The sequence below is a fragment of the Candida theae genome (assembly GCF_024610275.1).
Source record: "Candida theae strain CBS 12239 chromosome Unknown scaffold3, whole genome shotgun sequence".
Lineage (NCBI taxonomy): Eukaryota > Fungi > Ascomycota > Pichiomycetes > Serinales > Debaryomycetaceae > Lodderomyces > Lodderomyces theae.
The window spans coordinates 375,500-394,315 of record NW_026261437.1 but is presented as its reverse complement, the minus strand read 5'-3'; the positions used below and the strand labels follow the sequence as shown (position 1 = coordinate 394,315).

General features: G+C 39.9%; 7 protein-coding genes across 7 annotated transcripts; 6 read left to right on the top strand and 1 right to left on the bottom strand. All coding sequences in view use genetic code 12, as the record gives it.

Moving 5' to 3' along the window:
- Positions 1 to 1,460: 1,460 nt before the first annotated feature.
- KGF57_002905 (uncharacterized protein) lies at positions 1,461 to 6,239 on the top strand (the record flags this gene model as incomplete). Its single annotated transcript, XM_051752268.1, has 1 exon — positions 1,461 to 6,239. The coding sequence occupies one exon, from the start codon at positions 1,461 to 1,463 to the stop codon at positions 6,237 to 6,239; it is 4,779 nt and encodes a 1,592-aa protein (XP_051608732.1).
- Positions 6,240 to 6,377: 138 nt separating this feature from the next.
- KGF57_002904 (uncharacterized protein) lies at positions 6,378 to 6,764 on the top strand (the record flags this gene model as incomplete). Its single annotated transcript, XM_051752267.1, has 2 exons — positions 6,378 to 6,383; positions 6,453 to 6,764. The coding sequence occupies 2 exons, from the start codon at positions 6,378 to 6,380 to the stop codon at positions 6,762 to 6,764; spliced, it is 318 nt and encodes a 105-aa protein (XP_051608731.1).
- A 524-nt stretch (positions 6,765 to 7,288) lies between these two features.
- Positions 7,289 to 9,307, top strand: KGF57_002903 (ATP-dependent 5'-3' DNA helicase; the record flags this gene model as incomplete). The annotated part of the gene is made up of 1 exon (XM_051752266.1): positions 7,289 to 9,307. The coding sequence occupies one exon, from the start codon at positions 7,289 to 7,291 to the stop codon at positions 9,305 to 9,307; it is 2,019 nt and encodes a 672-aa protein (XP_051608730.1).
- A 962-nt stretch (positions 9,308 to 10,269) lies between these two features.
- Positions 10,270 to 11,181, top strand: KGF57_002902 (uncharacterized protein; the record flags this gene model as incomplete). Its single annotated transcript, XM_051752265.1, has 1 exon — positions 10,270 to 11,181. One exon carries the CDS (start codon positions 10,270 to 10,272, stop codon positions 11,179 to 11,181), a length of 912 nt encoding a protein of 303 aa, XP_051608729.1.
- A 1,711-nt stretch (positions 11,182 to 12,892) lies between these two features.
- KGF57_002901 (CAP domain-containing protein) lies at positions 12,893 to 13,942 on the top strand (the record flags this gene model as incomplete). The annotated part of the gene is made up of 1 exon (XM_051752264.1): positions 12,893 to 13,942. One exon carries the CDS (start codon positions 12,893 to 12,895, stop codon positions 13,940 to 13,942), a length of 1,050 nt encoding a protein of 349 aa, XP_051608728.1.
- Positions 13,943 to 14,166: 224 nt separating this feature from the next.
- Positions 14,167 to 16,857, top strand: PUT3 (Put3p; the record flags this gene model as incomplete). The annotated part of the gene is made up of 1 exon (XM_051752263.1): positions 14,167 to 16,857. One exon carries the CDS (start codon positions 14,167 to 14,169, stop codon positions 16,855 to 16,857), a length of 2,691 nt encoding a protein of 896 aa, XP_051608727.1.
- A 236-nt stretch (positions 16,858 to 17,093) lies between these two features.
- PRY1 (Pry1p) lies at positions 17,094 to 18,257 on the bottom strand (the record flags this gene model as incomplete). The annotated part of the gene is made up of 1 exon (XM_051752262.1): positions 17,094 to 18,257. The coding sequence occupies one exon, from the start codon at positions 18,255 to 18,257 to the stop codon at positions 17,094 to 17,096; it is 1,164 nt and encodes a 387-aa protein (XP_051608726.1).
- Positions 18,258 to 18,816: the final 559 nt, after the last annotated feature.

Sequence of the window (18,816 nt, the reverse complement as noted above, 5' to 3'; positions counted from 1 at the left end):
ACTCATACTACTCAACTAGTTGCGCCTTCATTTTATTAACTTTATTTTATTTTATTTTTTTTTTTTTTTTTTCGTTTTTGAGTCTCGTTTCTTGTAAAATAGAAATATTATTATGAACCCTTGAATGACATCATCAGCAATGTAGTGTGATTTTTCAGAAATTGCAACCGCATGTCAAAATACGGGTCAAGTATACATCTTAAATGATAGCACAGAAATGTTTACATAGCTCAGGCTACAAATCACCGAATTACAGCAAGGTGCAACAGAGTCATGAATAGAATGCGGAAATGCCGTTTTTCTCTGCAATGATGTATGCTACATGGAGAAGTGATAGTAGCCACAAGAGAACTAGTAGTCCATGGTACTGGAGAGTGTTTCAGTCTGTTTTAAGAGAATGTAAAATATTTGTACCAAATTTGCTGCAAAAAAAGCCAAAAGTTAAAAACAAAGTTGTCAACAAGAAAAGAGAATGCACTACATGATGACGTACTACAACCGTATCTTGTACAGCAACATAAACTCGCCTAACTTTAGAATACTTACACAGCAAGGGAAACTTTTTGCTCTTTCTTTCTCTCTCTCTCTCTCTGCAGTTGCAAATGTGTCAGCCAGTTATAATAATTTTTCCAAAAACAAAAAAATAATATCCGCTCTTTTACCGAGAGGGAAAAGAAATTTCGTTTATTATTTCTCTTTGCTTTGTACTCTGCCCTTACAAAGCTGCACAAAGAGATTGTAATGAGCATCAGGGTAAGTTAGTACTACGTGGAAACAGTGATAGCCATAATAATTACGACAACCGTTCGTAACAGCAACTTGTATGCAAATTACGCACAATTGCAGTTAGTAGGTTACAAAGAAGAGTTTTCACTTGCTACCTACTTGTCGTGAAAGAGTTTGTGCTCATTGCTCCAATTCAGGTTGTTTAGTAGCAACAGTTGTTCACTTGATTGCATATGAGTGTTGCTTCAACAGCTATAAAGCGATCATCTTCACTGCACAGGGAAAACGTTAGTGCAAGACTACAAAGAATATCCCTAAAATTTTGAAGCGTGTGAAGCAGGAAAAAAAGGAGTTGCAACAAGGTCTAGCTTCTATTACAGCTTGGGTTGGATAATCCTTCTTAAAAGCTTGTTCTTTTACCCTTACAATGCCGGTTGATGTCTTTAGATTGTAGCTTCATTAACTGTTGTTGAGAAGGTTTGGGGTCCTCCGTTCACTCCGTTTGGTTGATTGTGAATTGGCACCTACTACAGATTCATTCACGTTTATATCTATTACTCCCTTTGGTGTGCTACTTTTCTCTTGGCAGTTCCTTCCTTAAGCTTTGGCTCAGTCTTTGACATTTCTGCACGATTAACGCTACCACACACACACGCATCTCATCTGAAAAATCTCAATTTTTACAACCAAAATCTTTAGAAACATTTACTCAGTAACCCACCCATCTGCCCATCATGTCGGAAGTGAAAAAGAGAAAGTTGTACAGTGCACCTTCCGTAAATGTGGATAGTCACCTTGTTCAAAAGCTAAGTGAGATACAATCATCGACCGACAACTTGGAATTGATATTGCAATTGATACAACGCGGTGACTTGGACAGAGTGCTATCAATTTGGTCATATTACTCTTCGGTGAATAACCACAAAGAATTTGTTGATATAACAAACAAGATTAACCATGTGCTACGTGTAGCCAATGAGAACAAAGACACCTTCTTACCGGTACGACAAAATATCATTGATTTTGCAAAAGATGTATTGATTAATTACTCCAAGATCACTTATCGTGCATTGAGCAGCTTGAAACCTTCGTCAACCAACCCAACAATCAGATTCTTGGACAACTTGATCATCTATGATTATTCCATAGCTCAAGAGTTTCTCAACAGCTTCGACTTGACCCTTCCTGTGTTGCCCAAATTGATGACTCCAAGCAAACTTGAAATAGAGGCTGGAGAAGTAAATGACCAGTTTTCCATAAGATCAAATTTTATCAAATTGTGGATTGATTTATGTGCCAATGTTGCTTATTTCCATCGGTTGGACTTGTTGACGAATCACCCAAAGATAGTTAAGAATATTTGGAAATATTTGCAACTTGACTCTGTCAATCTGATGCAGAACTTGATACAGTTTCTCAATGATAAGTTACTTGATGAAAGTAACTTCAAAAAGGCACAAAAGTGCAAGATATTAAATGACAGTTTCATGTACAAAGCTCACTTATTGTTCAACAAAATCAAAGAACCATTTTTTCTCGACTTTATGACCAAGCTAACCACAGATTCCAAAAATGGATTGGTTTTCGATAACGACAAGTTATGGATTCAAGACTCAGACGTTGGTGTAGTTGTTGAAGTTAACAATAAAAAGTTTAAGATCGCCAACAAATTACTATACACGTTATTGACGAGTTTGAAGCCAATCGATTCCAACAAGCAACTACAATTTATTGTGAAGGTATTGACAAATTGTCAAGAATTGATACCACCGTACATGAACTATCTCGTCCAACATGGAGGAGGTTACCATGATCCATCATTGACGTCGTGGTGGGTTTCGCATACTTTGTTGTACACCAACGTGCTACAAATACCGATCCCCAAATTTGAAGTAAATGTGGAGTTTACAAAATTTGATGTTAGGACTATTTTTGAAAGCATTGTTTTTGCACCACTCCTGAAAGGAGCATTAGTCGAAGGCTTATCTTCGAAAACGGGATTGACGGTACAATTGACGTTGCAATTGATTCTATTCATCTTAAAGAGGTTGCAAAAAGCGATTGATACCGTGGGACAGAGACAAGAATTGATTGGCCTTGTGTTGAACCATTTACCAGATGTCACATTGATTGCACAGCCTCTCACTTCAAAGTCATCCAAATTAACCCATTTAACTGCATTGACAATCATTGACAAGTATAAGTCATTGGTACCATCGTCTATCAACAAGAGCTCATTACTGAAACTAGTTTCAACAAAAGTGTCTGACATTGTGTCCAAATCAGACTTGTCCAACTACGACTTGTCCATACTTGATCTCTATATGAACTTGCAAAACCAAGACTTCAAATGGTGGAACAAGAACAATGGGGCAAACTCGTTCTACACGTCATTGATCAAGTTGGCATCGAAATCAACCATAGCACCAAACTTTGCCACCAAGATTTACCATTTACTCAACAGGCTTTCAAAAGACAAGATGTTTTTTAATCAACATCTATTGGTGACTCCAGTAATGGCCTTGATCTACTCGTTGGATTCAGAAATGACACTGGAATTTTGGAACATGTTTGATGAAGTGGTTGCCCGATGCGTTCGTAGTCCTTATAAATATCTCGATTTGGCTCACGACAAGTACAAGGAAGAGAGTATTTTTGTGGTGGCGATGTTTGAGCAGTTTAAATTTTTGTTGGAAAAGGGTAATGTTGAGGAAAATTTAAAGTGGTTGTTTAGGTTCTTGAAGTACTTGATTGTGCTTGGTGGGAACAAGACGGTATTGGCATCACTTGTGGACCAACTAGATGTCAATGATTCAATTACGAAATGGAACTTGAATGAGTTGTTATCATTTGAGACGACTCTGCATACAGATGCAGGTGCCTCAATCTTGGAATTAATTTACAATTCATCCGTTGCACAGTTAGTTGCCAAACCCAACATTATTGAAAAGAAGTTGATCTCGTCAAATTTGGACTACTTGGCAGCAATATCGCTAGTATCATTGGTACATGAAAAGGGGACTCCAGCAAGGCAACTCATTTTGACGTTGTTTAGCAAAATTTGGACCTTTTTGATGAATTCGGATAAACAAGCAGTTGACTATTTCACTTCGGAGATGGTTTGGAGAAAGCTACTTGATGAATCGCGCAAGGGGACCAATAGCCATTTGGTGATTCAGTTGTATGGAGAGTGCATCAGATCACTTCCCCGCTTCCATTCTCCATCATTGACGGAGTTTGTGTTTGAGAAAGTATCTAGTGAAGATTTAGGCTTTATTGATTACATTTGGTTGTTGGATGAGACTCAGTTGAGGAGCTTGCTAGACACATCCGATAGTTTGCTTTTTGAACAGGCAATGGCGACATGTCTTGAAAAACAGATGACAATCGAGGTTGAACAATTTCAGAAATTGTTGAAATCTGAATTATCGAGGAGGATGGAATTGCTTACCAAATTGCTCGAGCTGAACTTGGTTGTGCTTTCAGATCTCGAGTTGAGATTTGTCGTTGAGGAGATTGTTGATAGCTCAGATGACTATGATTTACTACCGGCGTTGATTGGCAAATTCAACAACATTGCCTCTTGGTTATTGGAAAAGAGTTTGAATGACTATGCCTTGAACTTTTTGATTGTGTCCTCAATGATCCAGAACAATATTGATATCCCTGACGTGTTCATGAGACAAGTTGTTAAAACAATCCAGCTAAAGTTGGCGTCCAAAACAGTTGAGGCACCAATGTGGGAGCAAATATTGACTATATTGTCTGCACAAACAAACCCTGACCAATCAATTTTTGAAAGTGTTTTGGAACAGATCGATTTCAAGCAAACCACCAACTCGTCATTTATCCAATTGATCAAGAAATTCCCGCAACACGATAAGCTCAAATCTTGGCTTCACAAATCGATGCTATACATCACTAAAAGCTTTGCTGAATCTGAACTGCTTTCTCAAAACTTCACCTCATTTTCAAATTGCATTGCGGATTACTTCTTCTATGCAGATGTTTGGACCCTGGTTCCCGCCAATATTTTAAACACCCAAGTGGAGGTCATTTTGCAATCGAAATTTGTCAGCGTCGAGTCGTTGAGATATGTGATTAAATTGCTACTCACTGCACCCAAGAGCAAGATTGATTTCTTGAAGCTATTTCAAATCGCATTGGCTTCTTCAACATGTTTGGACGTGTTGCCTAATACACAGAATGCCGGTTTGAGATACTACTCAGCATTCACTATCTATATTCTTTTCAACTTTGACCACCTGAAATTGTCCAATATTACAAATCTCAGGACTGTGTTGGAAAAATATCAAGGATTGAACAGATGTGAGGATTTGTTGCTCAAATTTATATTGCAAAAAATGGAGGCCAAAGTGTCGACTTCGTGGATTGCAAATGTGTCCAATTGGGAATTTTCCGATGAAGTTTATGAAAATGAGTCAGATTTGGTTGAGATGGACAAGTTGATTACGAAAAAGAATGAACAATTTACCGTGAGTTTGAACAAGGGAATCATTAAAAACTCATTAAACTGTGCAGAGTTGACTCTCCCCCCATTTACAAAAGGAGCTAACTTTTGGCATCAAATTGAATCGTTGGAAAAACAGGCTCGTTTGCAATCCACAAACCATTTCGCATACGATTGTGAGTTTCTATACATGATTGTTCTAAACAATGATGAGTTTTTGAAATACACCAAGCATGAAGATTCAAGTGTAACATACGCATTCAATATGCGAAACTTGATAGATACGGGAGTATTGCAATTTATCGTTGCAAACTTGTCCAATACAAAGTACTTGCCGATTGCCAGAATTATACTAAACAAGATCCTCACTTCGATTGACATTGAATTGAATGCACATTTCAAAGATAAAAACATTTTCAAAGTGTACATATCCAACATTTGCTTCACTTTGCAACAACAACACGAAATCCCGAAGTTGATATGGTTTGTGTATTCCCAATTTGTTCCCATATTGGCCAATCCTGCTCATTTCTTGTACGAGTTGAGCATCCGCTATGTTCTTGCACATCCAAGCTTGAACAAATGGGATATACCCTTGTATAGTTTGATCACGCACCCCGCGGACTCAACAGAATGGTTTTACCGTGAATTGAATTGGTTGATTGAACAAATAACTAATGGTTTAAGTTGCAGTTTGGACTTGTCATTGCTCACAAGAAATGTTATTGAGTCAGTGTTGAACTTGCTCAATTCAAAGACATTGAATATGAAGTTGAAAGTGTCCATTTTGAAATTCATTTATAGAGTGCAGGAGATTGATCAAGGTTCGGATTTGTTAATTACGAGATTCGGAGTACTATCATTTTTGGAAATATTGAGTAAAGAATTGGATGACAATGTGTTTGATCAACAATTGAAGGTGAATGCATTGCAAATTTTGAGTCGATTCGAAATTAGTGTTGGGAAGAGTGAAAGAGTTCTAGATTGGACTGGTAACCAATTGAGGAATAATTTGCAACGAATTCACGATAACTTGAAATAGACAGGGTATAGAGTAATTTACGAAATGATAGTAGCACGTGACGTATGCGTGAGGACATTACTTTTTTTTTTCTTTTCGTTCTATCTAAAAAGAAGAGGACACTCCTCTTTTGCTTGTTCAATAAGCATCTACTCCACAATGAGTGTATGTGTCAGAAACACAAGCAGGTCAATTGCTTAATCCATACTAACATATGCGTTTACGCTATGACAGTTAGGAAAGCTTTTCCACTACAGTGTGGATCTAGTACTCATTTCTATCATTTTGGCAGGGATCCATCGCAACACTGGTCTACAATTTGATGTGCTGCATTTCAGCTCCGTAGACTTTCGTCGTTGGTTTGGCAACTACCTCGGCTTTGGAGAAGCCTGTTATGACAAAATTGTATCATTGTTGAGGATGTCGGGATACTTTAAACAACGTAATTTGATTTTGGACAATTTAAAGAATGCCGGTGCTCAATATTTAAAGGAACAAACTGGTCGTGACCTTAGAGATTACAAGACCACAAAGGATTTGGATTAGATGTTTGAAGGATTTGTAATTTCATAGATGAACCTTTTGAAATTAAACTAAGAAGCTCTTCAACTCTTTACGAAATACATTTGACTAGAAAAAAAAAAAAAAAGCAAAAAAAAAAATAATCACTTTGAGTCTTTGATTGCCAACGATATCAAATCAGTGTGATCACAAATCATGAGCTTAAAAGAATCCAAAAACCTCAACAACTGAATCAGAGAGAAGCTGTCATGATAACGACGCTACCAAGCGTGTGAAATCAATTCAGCCCATATTTGGAGGGTGAGAGAAGAAGGTTGCAGGTTGTTTGGGACAATGATTGTGCTGGTTGAGAATCCTATACAAGTTACTCAATCGGCTCCATTATATATGACATAGTAGGTTGAAATCAAGTGATTGTTCACATTGAATTTGTCAAAGAAGTTCTTGGCTTCTGTGGCCTGCAGAGGAATCCCGGATTCTGTTGCGAAAAAAAAAAAAAAAAATTACTTCAAGAATATTGATTTCACACTGTCATCAATGTAAGCATAATGAATTTGTTCAGCAAATTCAAAGATGCCGTTTTAAAAGAGCAAGAAGAGGATGTAGCTCAAACCACCGAATACATCAATGCATACCCACCGAAGAAGCTAGCCCAAATGGGCCTAGCTGTGATCAACTTGAATATCTCCAACATGAGAACAGGGATTGGAGGCAAGACGATTTTGGAGATGCAGTTGGACAATGCTGTTAGCAGTGGGGATTTATCCTCCACATCGATGAAAACGGGTGATATTGTAAGAATTGCCAAGATGGCTGGATCAGAACGAAAGAAAAAGAGGGATGATGATGAGGCTGGAAACAAGGATGAGTCTATTGAGGCTGTAGTCGTTAAAAGTTCCAACCAAACAATCACTCTTTCTGTTGACGAGTCCACTGGTGATGACAAGGTGCTCAACTACTACAATAATACCAACGACTCCACCAGATTATGGATTGTCAAACTCGCAAATTCCATCACTTACAAACGAATGTTGACCACAATGAACAAAGTCCTAGAGTTAAAAGAAAGTAACAAAAATGACATACACAAATTGCTTCTTGGTGAAATTGAATACACTGCATTGAGTGGGAGTTCCAGCATCCAGTTTTTGAATTCAGGCTTAAACCCTTCGCAAAGGTCGGCAATTGATTTCGCAATCAACAAGTCCAACATCTCAATAATCTTTGGTCCACCAGGAACGGGTAAAACCATGACTTTGGTTGAGTTAATTCAACAACTAACTGCTCGTGGAGAGAAAGTTTTAGTGTGTGGACCATCAAATATCTCAGTTGACACGATTTTGGAGAGACTTGGCGGACACTATAAAGTGGGAGAGTTGATTCGAATTGGACATCCAGCTAGATTGTTACCGGTAAACCTTCAACACTCGCTTGAAGTTCTTTCCAAAAATTATGGAAGAGACGTGATTGAGGATCTAGAGAATGATATCCAATCTGTTTTGAGCAAGATCAAAAAGTGCAAGAGATATGGAGAGAGGAAGGCGTTGTATCAGGAGTTGAAACTATTGAAAAAGGAGTTGATTCAAAGGGAGAGGAAAGTGGTTCATGAATTGCTCAATGGTGCAAAAGTCATACTTGCCACATTACACGGAGCTGGTTCTTACGATTTGAAAAGAAGTGGTGTCAATTTTGACTCGATAATTATAGATGAAGTTTCGCAATCGTTGGAGCCGCAATGCTGGATTCCACTACTACACAATGACAAATTCAAGAGATTAGTTATTGCCGGCGACAATATGCAACTACCGCCAACTATAATTTCAGGGGCAGGCACCCTTTTGGAAACAACATTGTTTGACAGGTTGGTTAAAGACCTAAATGGGAATAAGTTTAAAAAATTGTTGAATGTTCAGTACCGGATGAATGACAGTATTATGAAATTCCCCAGCATGCAGTTGTACGAGGATAAGCTCATCAGTGACGAGTCTGTTAAGGAAATTGAACTAAGTGACCTTCCTGGCGTTGAAAGCAATGATGACACCAATGTGCAATGTGTTTGGTATGACACCCAAGGAGGCGACTTTCCTGAACAAAAACTAGAGTCAATAAAGGGAGATTCCAAGTATAACGAGATGGAGTTGGGAATCGTTAGAAGCCACATAAAGAAATTGATGGAAAGCGGTGTACTGCCTTCAGATATTGGTGTTATTGCTCCATATGCTGCTCAAGTGCAACTACTCAAGAAACAACTTGGCCCCGATTCGCTAATCGAAGTGAGCACAGTTGATGGCTTCCAAGGTCGTGAAAAAGAAGTCATCATTTTGACGTTGGTGAGATCTAATGATGAGCGAGATGTCGGATTCTTGAGTGAAGAGAGGAGATTGAATGTTGCAATCACGCGACCAAAGAGGCAACTCTGTGTTGTGGGTGATTTACAATTGATGGATGACTCGGGCCACAAGTTTCTTAAAGATTGGAGTAGGTACGTTGAAGATGGTTTTGAAGATGGGAAATCGGTACGACCATACGAAATTGTATATCCAAACATTGATGACTATACCGATTGAGATGAGGCTAGGTGATGTGGATAACAAGTGTTACCCTTCCTTTGGATGAGCTGCCTCTTGTTGGCAACATCTCCTTCCTACACTATACAAGACATTTTATATTGTCATTAGTTTGGTCTAACAAGAATCGTTTGGTGGGTTTCTTGAGTGAAGAGAGAACATGGAATGTTACAATCACGAGAACTAAAAGACACCTTTGTGTTGTTGGTGATTTAGTAAAGATGAAGGAGTCAGGTGACACATTTCAGAATAGTGGTGTACACTGTGTGCGGAAAGCGAAGTGAAGGAGCATCATTCGTTGAAGCCTTCTGAAATTGTCACCGTTCCTTGAGAGGAATGTAAAGGTGGAATTGGGTGAGAACGAACATGGGTCATGTTTCTTATTTAGGAATCGTTTCAGTATGCTGTTACTTTGCGCTTGTATAGTTGCGAATTCATCTCAGATAACCTAGTACTGTGTCGTGTGTGTGTAGTGTATTCTTTTTGTCCAAATGCGTTAACAAAATCAAATGTCTCTCTTACACAAAAATCGCGTGCTGCAAATTGCCATTATAACCCCCCACCCCCTCGACCCCATGTGCATTTGCAGCGAGAATGATCACGCAGTTTACAAATCTACACAAGAAGCAGTCACCACATGCGAATTGCAACTAGACGACTTTACCTGTTTCGTTACATACATACCACACCCACATTCATTGATGATACCAGCCAGGACTCTTTCTCTGCTGGCTGTAAAGTATCGCGTCGACGATATTATTTTCTACAAATATTTTCCACGCTTCGTTTTTTCTTGTCCAAACAAACGCCAATGCAAAGAATTGCAAACTGTAAACAGTAAGAAGCAGCAGGTTATGTAAAATATATAATCGTGAATATATGTAGTTGTTGTTTTGAAAGTTGTGAACATTCATTCCAGCTGTAAGCATTTAGTGAAGACCTTCAATAACAATCTCGGTGCCATGTTTTGCAAATTACAGGTGACTTTGCTCTTTGTGCTTATTGCAGCAGTGGTGCACTCGGCTACAATCCTCGTAACTGATGTTGTCTACGTTACAGTACAGAGATCAGCCATTTATAATGAGTCTGGCGTGTACTATACGGAATATCCAGTGGGTAACCCGTCACCAACAGCAATTTCAACTACTACTGATGTTGCCCTAGCAACCATGGCTAATACGGTTGAGGTTGTCCAATCGATAGAAGCTTCAACACTACAGTCATCTTCAACATCGGCCTCTATATTGAGTACAAAAGCATCTACAACAAGCACTAGGGCCGTGGTAACTACCTCGGCTACTCCTACCACTCCCCCACCGGTTCCCGTAACAACGAAAATATCCAGCAGTATTGTCGCACCAGCCCCAGCCACCCACGTCCAAGCACAACGCAAGCCGAGCACATTAACTACGAAAGCCAGTCCCTCAACTCCCACACCACAAGTTGCAAGTGCAGAACCATCATTCCAGAATGAGATTTTGAGTGCCCACAATGCCAAACGTGCTGCTCATGGAGTCGCAGCATTGTCATGGAGTCAAGAGCTCTACAACTACGCACAGAAGGTAGCTAATGCTTATGACTGTTCTGGTAATTTAAAACACACCTTCGCCCCATACGGGGAGAATTTGGGTGTGGGATACAGTTCTGCCCAATCTGTCGTTAATGCCTGGTACTCAGAAGGAAAGAATTACAACTACCAATTGGCCACCACATTTGATCATTTTACCCAAGTCGTTTGGAAATCTACTACACTTTTGGGGTGTGCTTATAAAGACTGTAGTTCTAGAGGTTGGGGGATGTATGTGATTTGCAATTATAAAGAAGTGGGTAATATGCGAGGAAAGGGGAAACAGAATGTGCTTCCATTGATCTAGACTTGTATTGGAACAATATAGTAGTTGCACTTAGTGAATAAAAAGAAAGCTTATGTGTTTTGAGTTATGGAAATTGCATTTGCATTTGTTACAATTGCAACGAAATGTGTATAATGATCCAGGATATAAGGTAGTAACGAGATATGTCCGTTTCACCATTGGAATGTATTTGCAACAGACAACTCGATCGACAAATACATTCCCATGACGGGGGGGAAAGGGTTGGAGTCAGCTCGAAGAGTGCTCAAGCAGATTTCAGCAGCATTTTGTAATGTAGAAGATGTTAGAAAAGGAGTATTCTACTAAGTGGCTTTAGTCGCTTCTATCGGGGCTGTGTAGCTTATAGTTTATGCAAGATAAATTACTGTTTCTTTAGTCCCTTTTGTCAAGGAAAGGGATAACCATGTCGGCTGTGTCCTCCTCCCATTGGATAGCAGATTGGAAAAAGTGAAAACAACCGAAGAACAATCGAATCGATGGGCGACAATAAGCCTAGTTTATGCAATTGATTATTTATATCGGAAATTCAAGTAAGACAAAGAAGACGCAAAAAAAACAAAGACACGAGTCGTGCATTGAGTTCCAAATCTAGATTCAGATCTAGAATTGAAGGGTCAGATATGTGATAGCGAATCAATGTCTTCCGCCAATGTATACATGTTGTTCAGTACTCACTTTAAAATAAAGTATTGTTATTTTGCTTGGCCTTTTTCTAAGATGGCTTTTAACAGAATGCAAATAATTCTGTAATGAGACAAAAGGAGCAAGAAAGAAACACGTGGAGAGAATGCAACTAAGGTCCTGAAACCTGGTTCTCCTGTTTAGTAGCGAAAGTAAATAAGATTTCCAGGTCGTGCTCACAATAATGGAGAGGGAAGACCCAAAGTTAGACGAAAATAATAGACCCGTGAGATTTTCTTTTGTAGTTGTTGTTGTTGTTGTTATTGTTATTGTTCTGTTCAGTTCTGTTCTGGTCTCATATGTAAACAAAAAAGAAACAAACAATCAACCAATACATTGTATACGTTTGTACTGCATACAATGTGTTTGTGTCATAACAATTTTTGGCGTTCCAGAGTGAGTTGATTGCATTTGCCAATTTAACCGCAATAGGATGATATTGCATAAACCTTATATGTCAGATTACACTAAATGCTGCATAGCTTTTATGTGGTACATGATGCGTTAATTGTTCCCTTTAACCACACCAAGAACTTACACGTCGACTCATAATGAAATGCAACAAACTAAAATTTCAAATCGCCAGTTCTTTAAGAAAGGGGGGTGGGGGTCACAATGCGTGTCTATAGTGTGTGCCTTGTGACTTTGTTACATTTCTTTTTCTTCTATTCTGGAAGCTATTGTTTGAAGTAAATATTTATGGCAGGTTCGTTGTCATTGATGTTGACGTTATATATATGTTTCAACTTATCTCTCTCTTGATTTTTCTGTTTCAGCTTTTTCTCTTCTTCTTCTTCTTCTTCTTCTTTTCCTTCAGCTAAAGGTTTACCAACTAGTACCAACCTACACTCCTTTGTTTGTATCCAACTACAGTCTGTCCCTACACACAGTTACATCTTAGCTGACAATCATACTACACTCATTTATCGTATCTCACATAGCACCCCTTTCCACTCATTTAGTCGCGGAATATATTTGAAAAAAAAAAGTAAACACTTACACTCACACAAAACAAAAAAAAAGTCGCGTCATGAAATTCACTACAACAGCAGCAGCAGCAGCAGCAGCTACCACTTTCTTCGGGTTATCCTTAGCTCAAGTCAAATACGAATACGTCCATGTCACAAACTATGTCACTGTTGGCGCTAATGGACAGGCCACCACAACCACCCAAGCACAACAAACCCCGGAACAACCCTCAGCATCAACTTGGGTTTTCTCAACCAACATTTTAGGACAAAATATTGCATTCACTAGTGTTGTCACCAACCCTGCTGAGGCAGGTGCCACTTTGTACCGTGAAAACTTGGTTATCCAAAGCGGAGATTCCTTGACTACTGAAAAAGTAGCAGTTATTGCCAATCCATCTACTTTGACAACATCAACCTTGTCTGAGGATGAAGCTTCCTCTGAGTCGGGTTCAGCCCTTGTTTCATTCACCCCTTCATCCCAATCTTCACAACCAACTCAACAAGCTGCTGAAGCTACATCTACCTCAGCTACTTCTACATCTACCTCAGGTACGTCTACCTCAGCTCCAACGACTACTTCTCAACAACAAACCACTTCGCAACAATCAGCTGCTCCAGCCACCACCTCATCTTCCTCATCACCTTCATCCACTTCATCCACTTCAAGTGGTGACTTTGGAAATGTTCAAGATGAATCTTTCTCTAAAGACATTCTCGATGCACACAACTCCAAGCGTGCTTTACACGGTGTTTCTGCTTTATCTTGGGATCAAGATGCATATCAATACGCTCAAAACTACGCCAACCAGTACTCTTGTTCTGGAAACTTGCAACACTCTGGTGGTAAATATGGTGAAAACTTGGGTGTTGGTTACAAGTCCGGTTCGACTGTTGTTGACGCTTGGTACGATGAAGGAAACAACTACAACTACAACACCGCCTCTTCCTTTGATCACTTTACTCAAGTAGTCTGGGAAGGTACCACCAAGGTTGGTTGCGCATACAAGGACTGTAGCGCTCAAAACTGGGGTAAGTACATCATTTGCTCCTATGACCCTGCTGGAAACATTGTTGGTCAAGGAAAAGCCAACATCAAGGCATTGGTGTAAGTACTACGTTGTATATGTTTTCTGCTGCACTTGTGTTTTCCTTATCAAAAGTGAAAGAGCTAGGCGGTTTCGTTTTTTTTTTTGTTTTTTCTCTATTGTATAGTGATTCTTAAAATTGGATTGGTTTTTTTAATAAGATTCGTAGTAATCATCATCATTTTGGTGCGGCGTTCTCTGTGTAGGTGAAAGGAGGGGGGGAGGGGGGAGAGAAGAGGAAAAAAAAAATGGGTCCATCATTGAACCCCGAATTTGCAAAGCCACAACACATCTTCTTCCATCATCTGTTTCTATTGGCAAGTGCTATGAGTACGCGAGGATCAGGTGATTCAGTTGCGGAAGAAGGACACGAAATCCTTGAATATACAGATCCTCATTCTACAAATCCATCTTTCGACAAGTCTAATTCCAAAAGTGTCAACACATCCTCATCCGCTACAGGACGTCCCAAAAGAACCTCATTAGCTTGTATACGTTGCAGAACCCGCCACATAAGATGCCCAGGAGGAGATCCGTGCAAAAAATGTCAACTTGCCAAAACCAAATGTGAATACGTGGAAGCAGATAAGAAAATTGTAGTGTCCATGAAATACCTTTCTAGGTTGCATGATGATATAGCTCGATTAAAGAAGGACAATGCCCTGCTTAGAAACAGTTTGAAGGAGCTGGAACTAAGGCAAACTGATACACAAAGTGCCGCTTCAAACCCACAACAACACGCGCAACCACTACAGAATCAAATCAATGCCACTGCAGGGGTAAATCATCAGGGAAGTCAGAACCAAGGGATGGAAGTGATTGGTCCATCATTGGACAAGCATGGAAGACTAATACAATCGCGGACTGGAGAAAAGGTCTATGTTGGATCATCGTCAATGACATTATTTGGCTTAGAGATCCAGAATATGGCGCCGTCATTTGATACGTCTTTACCTCCAAGTTCAAACAAAACCACCCCAATGAACTCACCGGACACACGGGCATCTTTCTCGTCTGCCAAAAGTGACTCTCGTTCGAATAAGCGAGAGAGCAAGGTTATGGAAAAAGAGGGCGGGGCTTACAAAATTACCCTCTCCAAGACCAACACCAGGCCCGGACTTTCAATCAATTTTTCATTGCCTTCCTACTCATATGCGATGTTGCTAGTGGACACATTCATCAACTACAATGATGGATGTTTCTATTTTTTTAATGAGGGGTTGATTAAGCAGTTTTTGAAAAATTTGTATGCTGGCAACACAAACGACAATAAGAAAATCTTGCGCCGTAACTACTCCCAAGATGCAGCGGTGAATTCAAATGAAAACACTATAAAGAAAGATGCCGACGACGAGTCCATTTTAGAGACAATTTGGTTTTGCAAGATATTGCTCATATTCTCCATTGGTGAGATGTATTTGGGAACGGAGTCAGATACTCATGCCAAAAGACAAAAGCTCGAAAACATGACACGAAAAAAGGAACTCAAAGAGAAACACACTTTACCCGGTGCTGAGTTCTTTTATCAAGCGTCCGATTTATTCACGGGGTTGTTTGCATCTGGTGCAATTGACAACATCACTAAGGATGGTGGAATTGAAGTGATGCTTCTATATGCATTTTACTTGCAAGTTGCTGACTGCACAATTGCCTCCTATTTCTACTTTGGGTTGGCATTAAGGGCCGCGTTGATTTTGGGCTGGCACGTGGATGCAGAGAAAGAGTCTCTCAATAGATTTGAGCTTGAACATAGAAGGCGAATCTGGTGGACAGTTTACATGTATGAGAGAATGCTTTCTTCGAAAGCTGGTCTTCCACTAAGTTTTGCTGACGATTCAGTATCTACGGAGTTGCCCGTTGATTTCAAGGTTGATTTATCCGATTTCCCACGAGATGAGCAAGATGTACGGGGCTATTATATATTCCCACCTGCAGACTACATCAACAACTGCGTCACAATTACCCAAACCAATGCAGTCATCTTGTCGTCCTTGTACACCAAAACGCCAAGTTTTAACATTTTGCCAATAGTGTCTGACTTGGTTCAGAGGTTGATTAACTGGAAAAACTCTTTACCAAGTCATCTTCGCGTTGACTATACGACAGAGGAACCAAAAGTGTCTCGATTAATTGTGAATTTAATGACTGAATATTTCCAAGGTATCAACTTGGCAGTAAGACCATTGTTGTTTCATTTCTCGACAAAGAAATTGAAGGAGCTACAAGAGCATTCAACTCAGAACAGGTACATCGATTTGACCAAGTATTCCAAGAATGTGTTGAGTTTATTGAACTCATCTTTTCAAGCATCTATAAACACCATCAAGAGCATCTGGTCGTTGGTTCTGGATAACATGGTTGCATTATTTGGATGGATGGATCGTGAGTACTTGTTCACCTCAGCTTCAACCCTCATTCTTTTCAATGCGTCATTTGGAGTCCACGATGCAACGAGAACTCACTTGGACCATGCTTTGACTTTGTTTACCAAGATGAAACGCTTGGGCAACTATCCAGCGGCGTTGAGGAGAGCTCAACTACTCAAATTGATTCGTGTACTTGATTTCAATGGTGCAATGACTGAAATTCTTCGCAAACATGATGAAGATTTTAAATTCTATGAAGATGATTTGAAGGAGGCTGCTGTTGAGGAAAACACTCATGAAACAGAAGTAAATAATACTCCACATCAGTTGCATCAGCAAAACATTGATACGGATTTTCTTAGTTTCACTCCGGGACTTCAGTATAGTCAAGGTGATTTCAACTCGAATCAAGACTTGACTGGAATTGATGGATTTGCGTATCTAGATGAAGAACAGAAGCTATGGAATGAAATTACGAATGAAGCAGGTTGGCTCAACTTCCACCCACCAGAGAACCCTATTGAGAACTTTGATGTTGAAGGACAAGACCAGTTCAACTACAATGGACAATGAAAGGGTGTCCATTTGGTATATTTATGTATTATTGAAGGAGGTTCTCAACCCCATGAATAAAATATTCGAAACGACGACCACGACATCACCCGGCCGTGATGCAGGGTTGCAAACTAGAACGAGTAATGTAGAACTATTAACTTTGAAATGGAATAAACGACTTTTTAAACTAAACTAATATAACGATCAGAGAATTGAAAAATGGTATGAACTAAGATGCATTCCTTCACCTTCTTTTAATTAGACGGTAAGACGTTGGCTTTTTCCCATCCAATAATATTACCAGCTGGATCATACTCACATACAATGTACAAGCCCCATCCAGTGCTTGTACAATCCTTGTAAGCACATCCAACTTTATTAGATCCCTTCCAAACAACTTGAGTAAAATGGTTATACTCGTTAGCGGCGGAGTAACTATAAGTTGAACCCTCGTCATACCAAGCCTTGACAGCGCTTGGTCCATCAGGGAAACCAGCAGCCAAGTTTTCACCGTATTGGCCATGAGTGTGGGTCAATACACCTGAGCAATCGTAGTTGTCGGCATTGTTCTTGGCATAGTTGTAGGTGTCAACGTCCCAAGCCAAGTCACCAGCTTGATGGAGGGCTCTGTATTGGTTATGAGCGTCTAAAATCGCAGTGGCAAAGGAGGCGTCAACATCATTTGAGTCAGCAATGGCGGCGTAAATATCTGAAGATGAAGAAGATGCTGAGGATGGAGAAGATGAGGATGGTGAAGTTGGTGAAGATGATGAGGATTGTGCAGATGAGGAGTAAGTGGATGGTTGTGACTGAGATGAGTAGGTACCAAATCCAAGATCAGCAGAGCTAGTAGATGGGGTTATAGTATCGGCAGACGTTGCTGCTGTTGGTGTTGTTGGAGAAGAAGAAGAAGATGCACCAGAAGATGAGCCCGAAAACAAGTCAGATAATCTGTCCCAAAAGCTTGACGCATTTGAACTGCTTGAAGTGGTGCTTCCAGTTGATGCAGAACTGGTCGATGAGCTTGAGCCGGAATTTCCAAACAAACTATTCAAAAAGCTTGAAAATGAAGACCCACTTGACGATTCAGACGATCCTTGAGTCGTGGTTGATGATGTGGATGAAGACCTGAGCTCGTTCAACAAGTCGTTCCAGAAACCAGATGAAGTGGTGGAAGCGGCCGCGGGAGCAACTGCTGCAGCCGCCGTGGTTGATGCTGCTGATGCTGCTGCTGGAGCACTTGAGGCTGGTGTAGCGACTTGATTGAGGTTGTTTGCAGCAGCTGCGCTAGTTTGCAACGATGAGGCATCCCCTGAAGTGACGGTCTGAATAACAGTGACAATCGCTGGTGCTGGTGCTGCTTGTAAAAGGCCGGCAAAGTAGCACAACAAGACAATTTGAAGCTGTTTGGCGAGCATTGTTGTTCCTGTAGCGAGGGATTCCCAGAAATTTGATTCAAAAACTGAGTCAAACAAAAGCCCGACATTTTTGATTGGTTTTATATCTTGCAGAGAAAAGGCATACACAATTGGGAGCTAACATTGTCATAAAAGAAAAATTGTTGCAAAAGACCAATCAACCTTCCCAATTAGGAAATCTTTTTTTTTGACTAAACGGGCAAGAAAATATAATTTTGTTAGAGTGAAGGTTACACAAAGAGATGGAAAGTCTGAGCCCACGTCAAATAAAAGTGATCCCCACCAACTAGTATAGTGAAAACTGTAAACAATCGAAAGCTGTAATGGAAATTTTGGAGGTGGGGGAGAAGAAGTCGGGAGTAAGTCCAAATTTTTAGGCCCTTGCGCATGTATATTACGATATTAGGTATATTCCAAGAGGGCTTGTTTGAAAGGGCTCTTTCTTTTGACATTGACTTAGCTATTATTCTACAAACTATAAGGCGGAGAGGTGGGGATCTAATTTGTCATGTGGAATTACAAAGATTATATCTTCATCTATTTACCACCGTGTAATTAT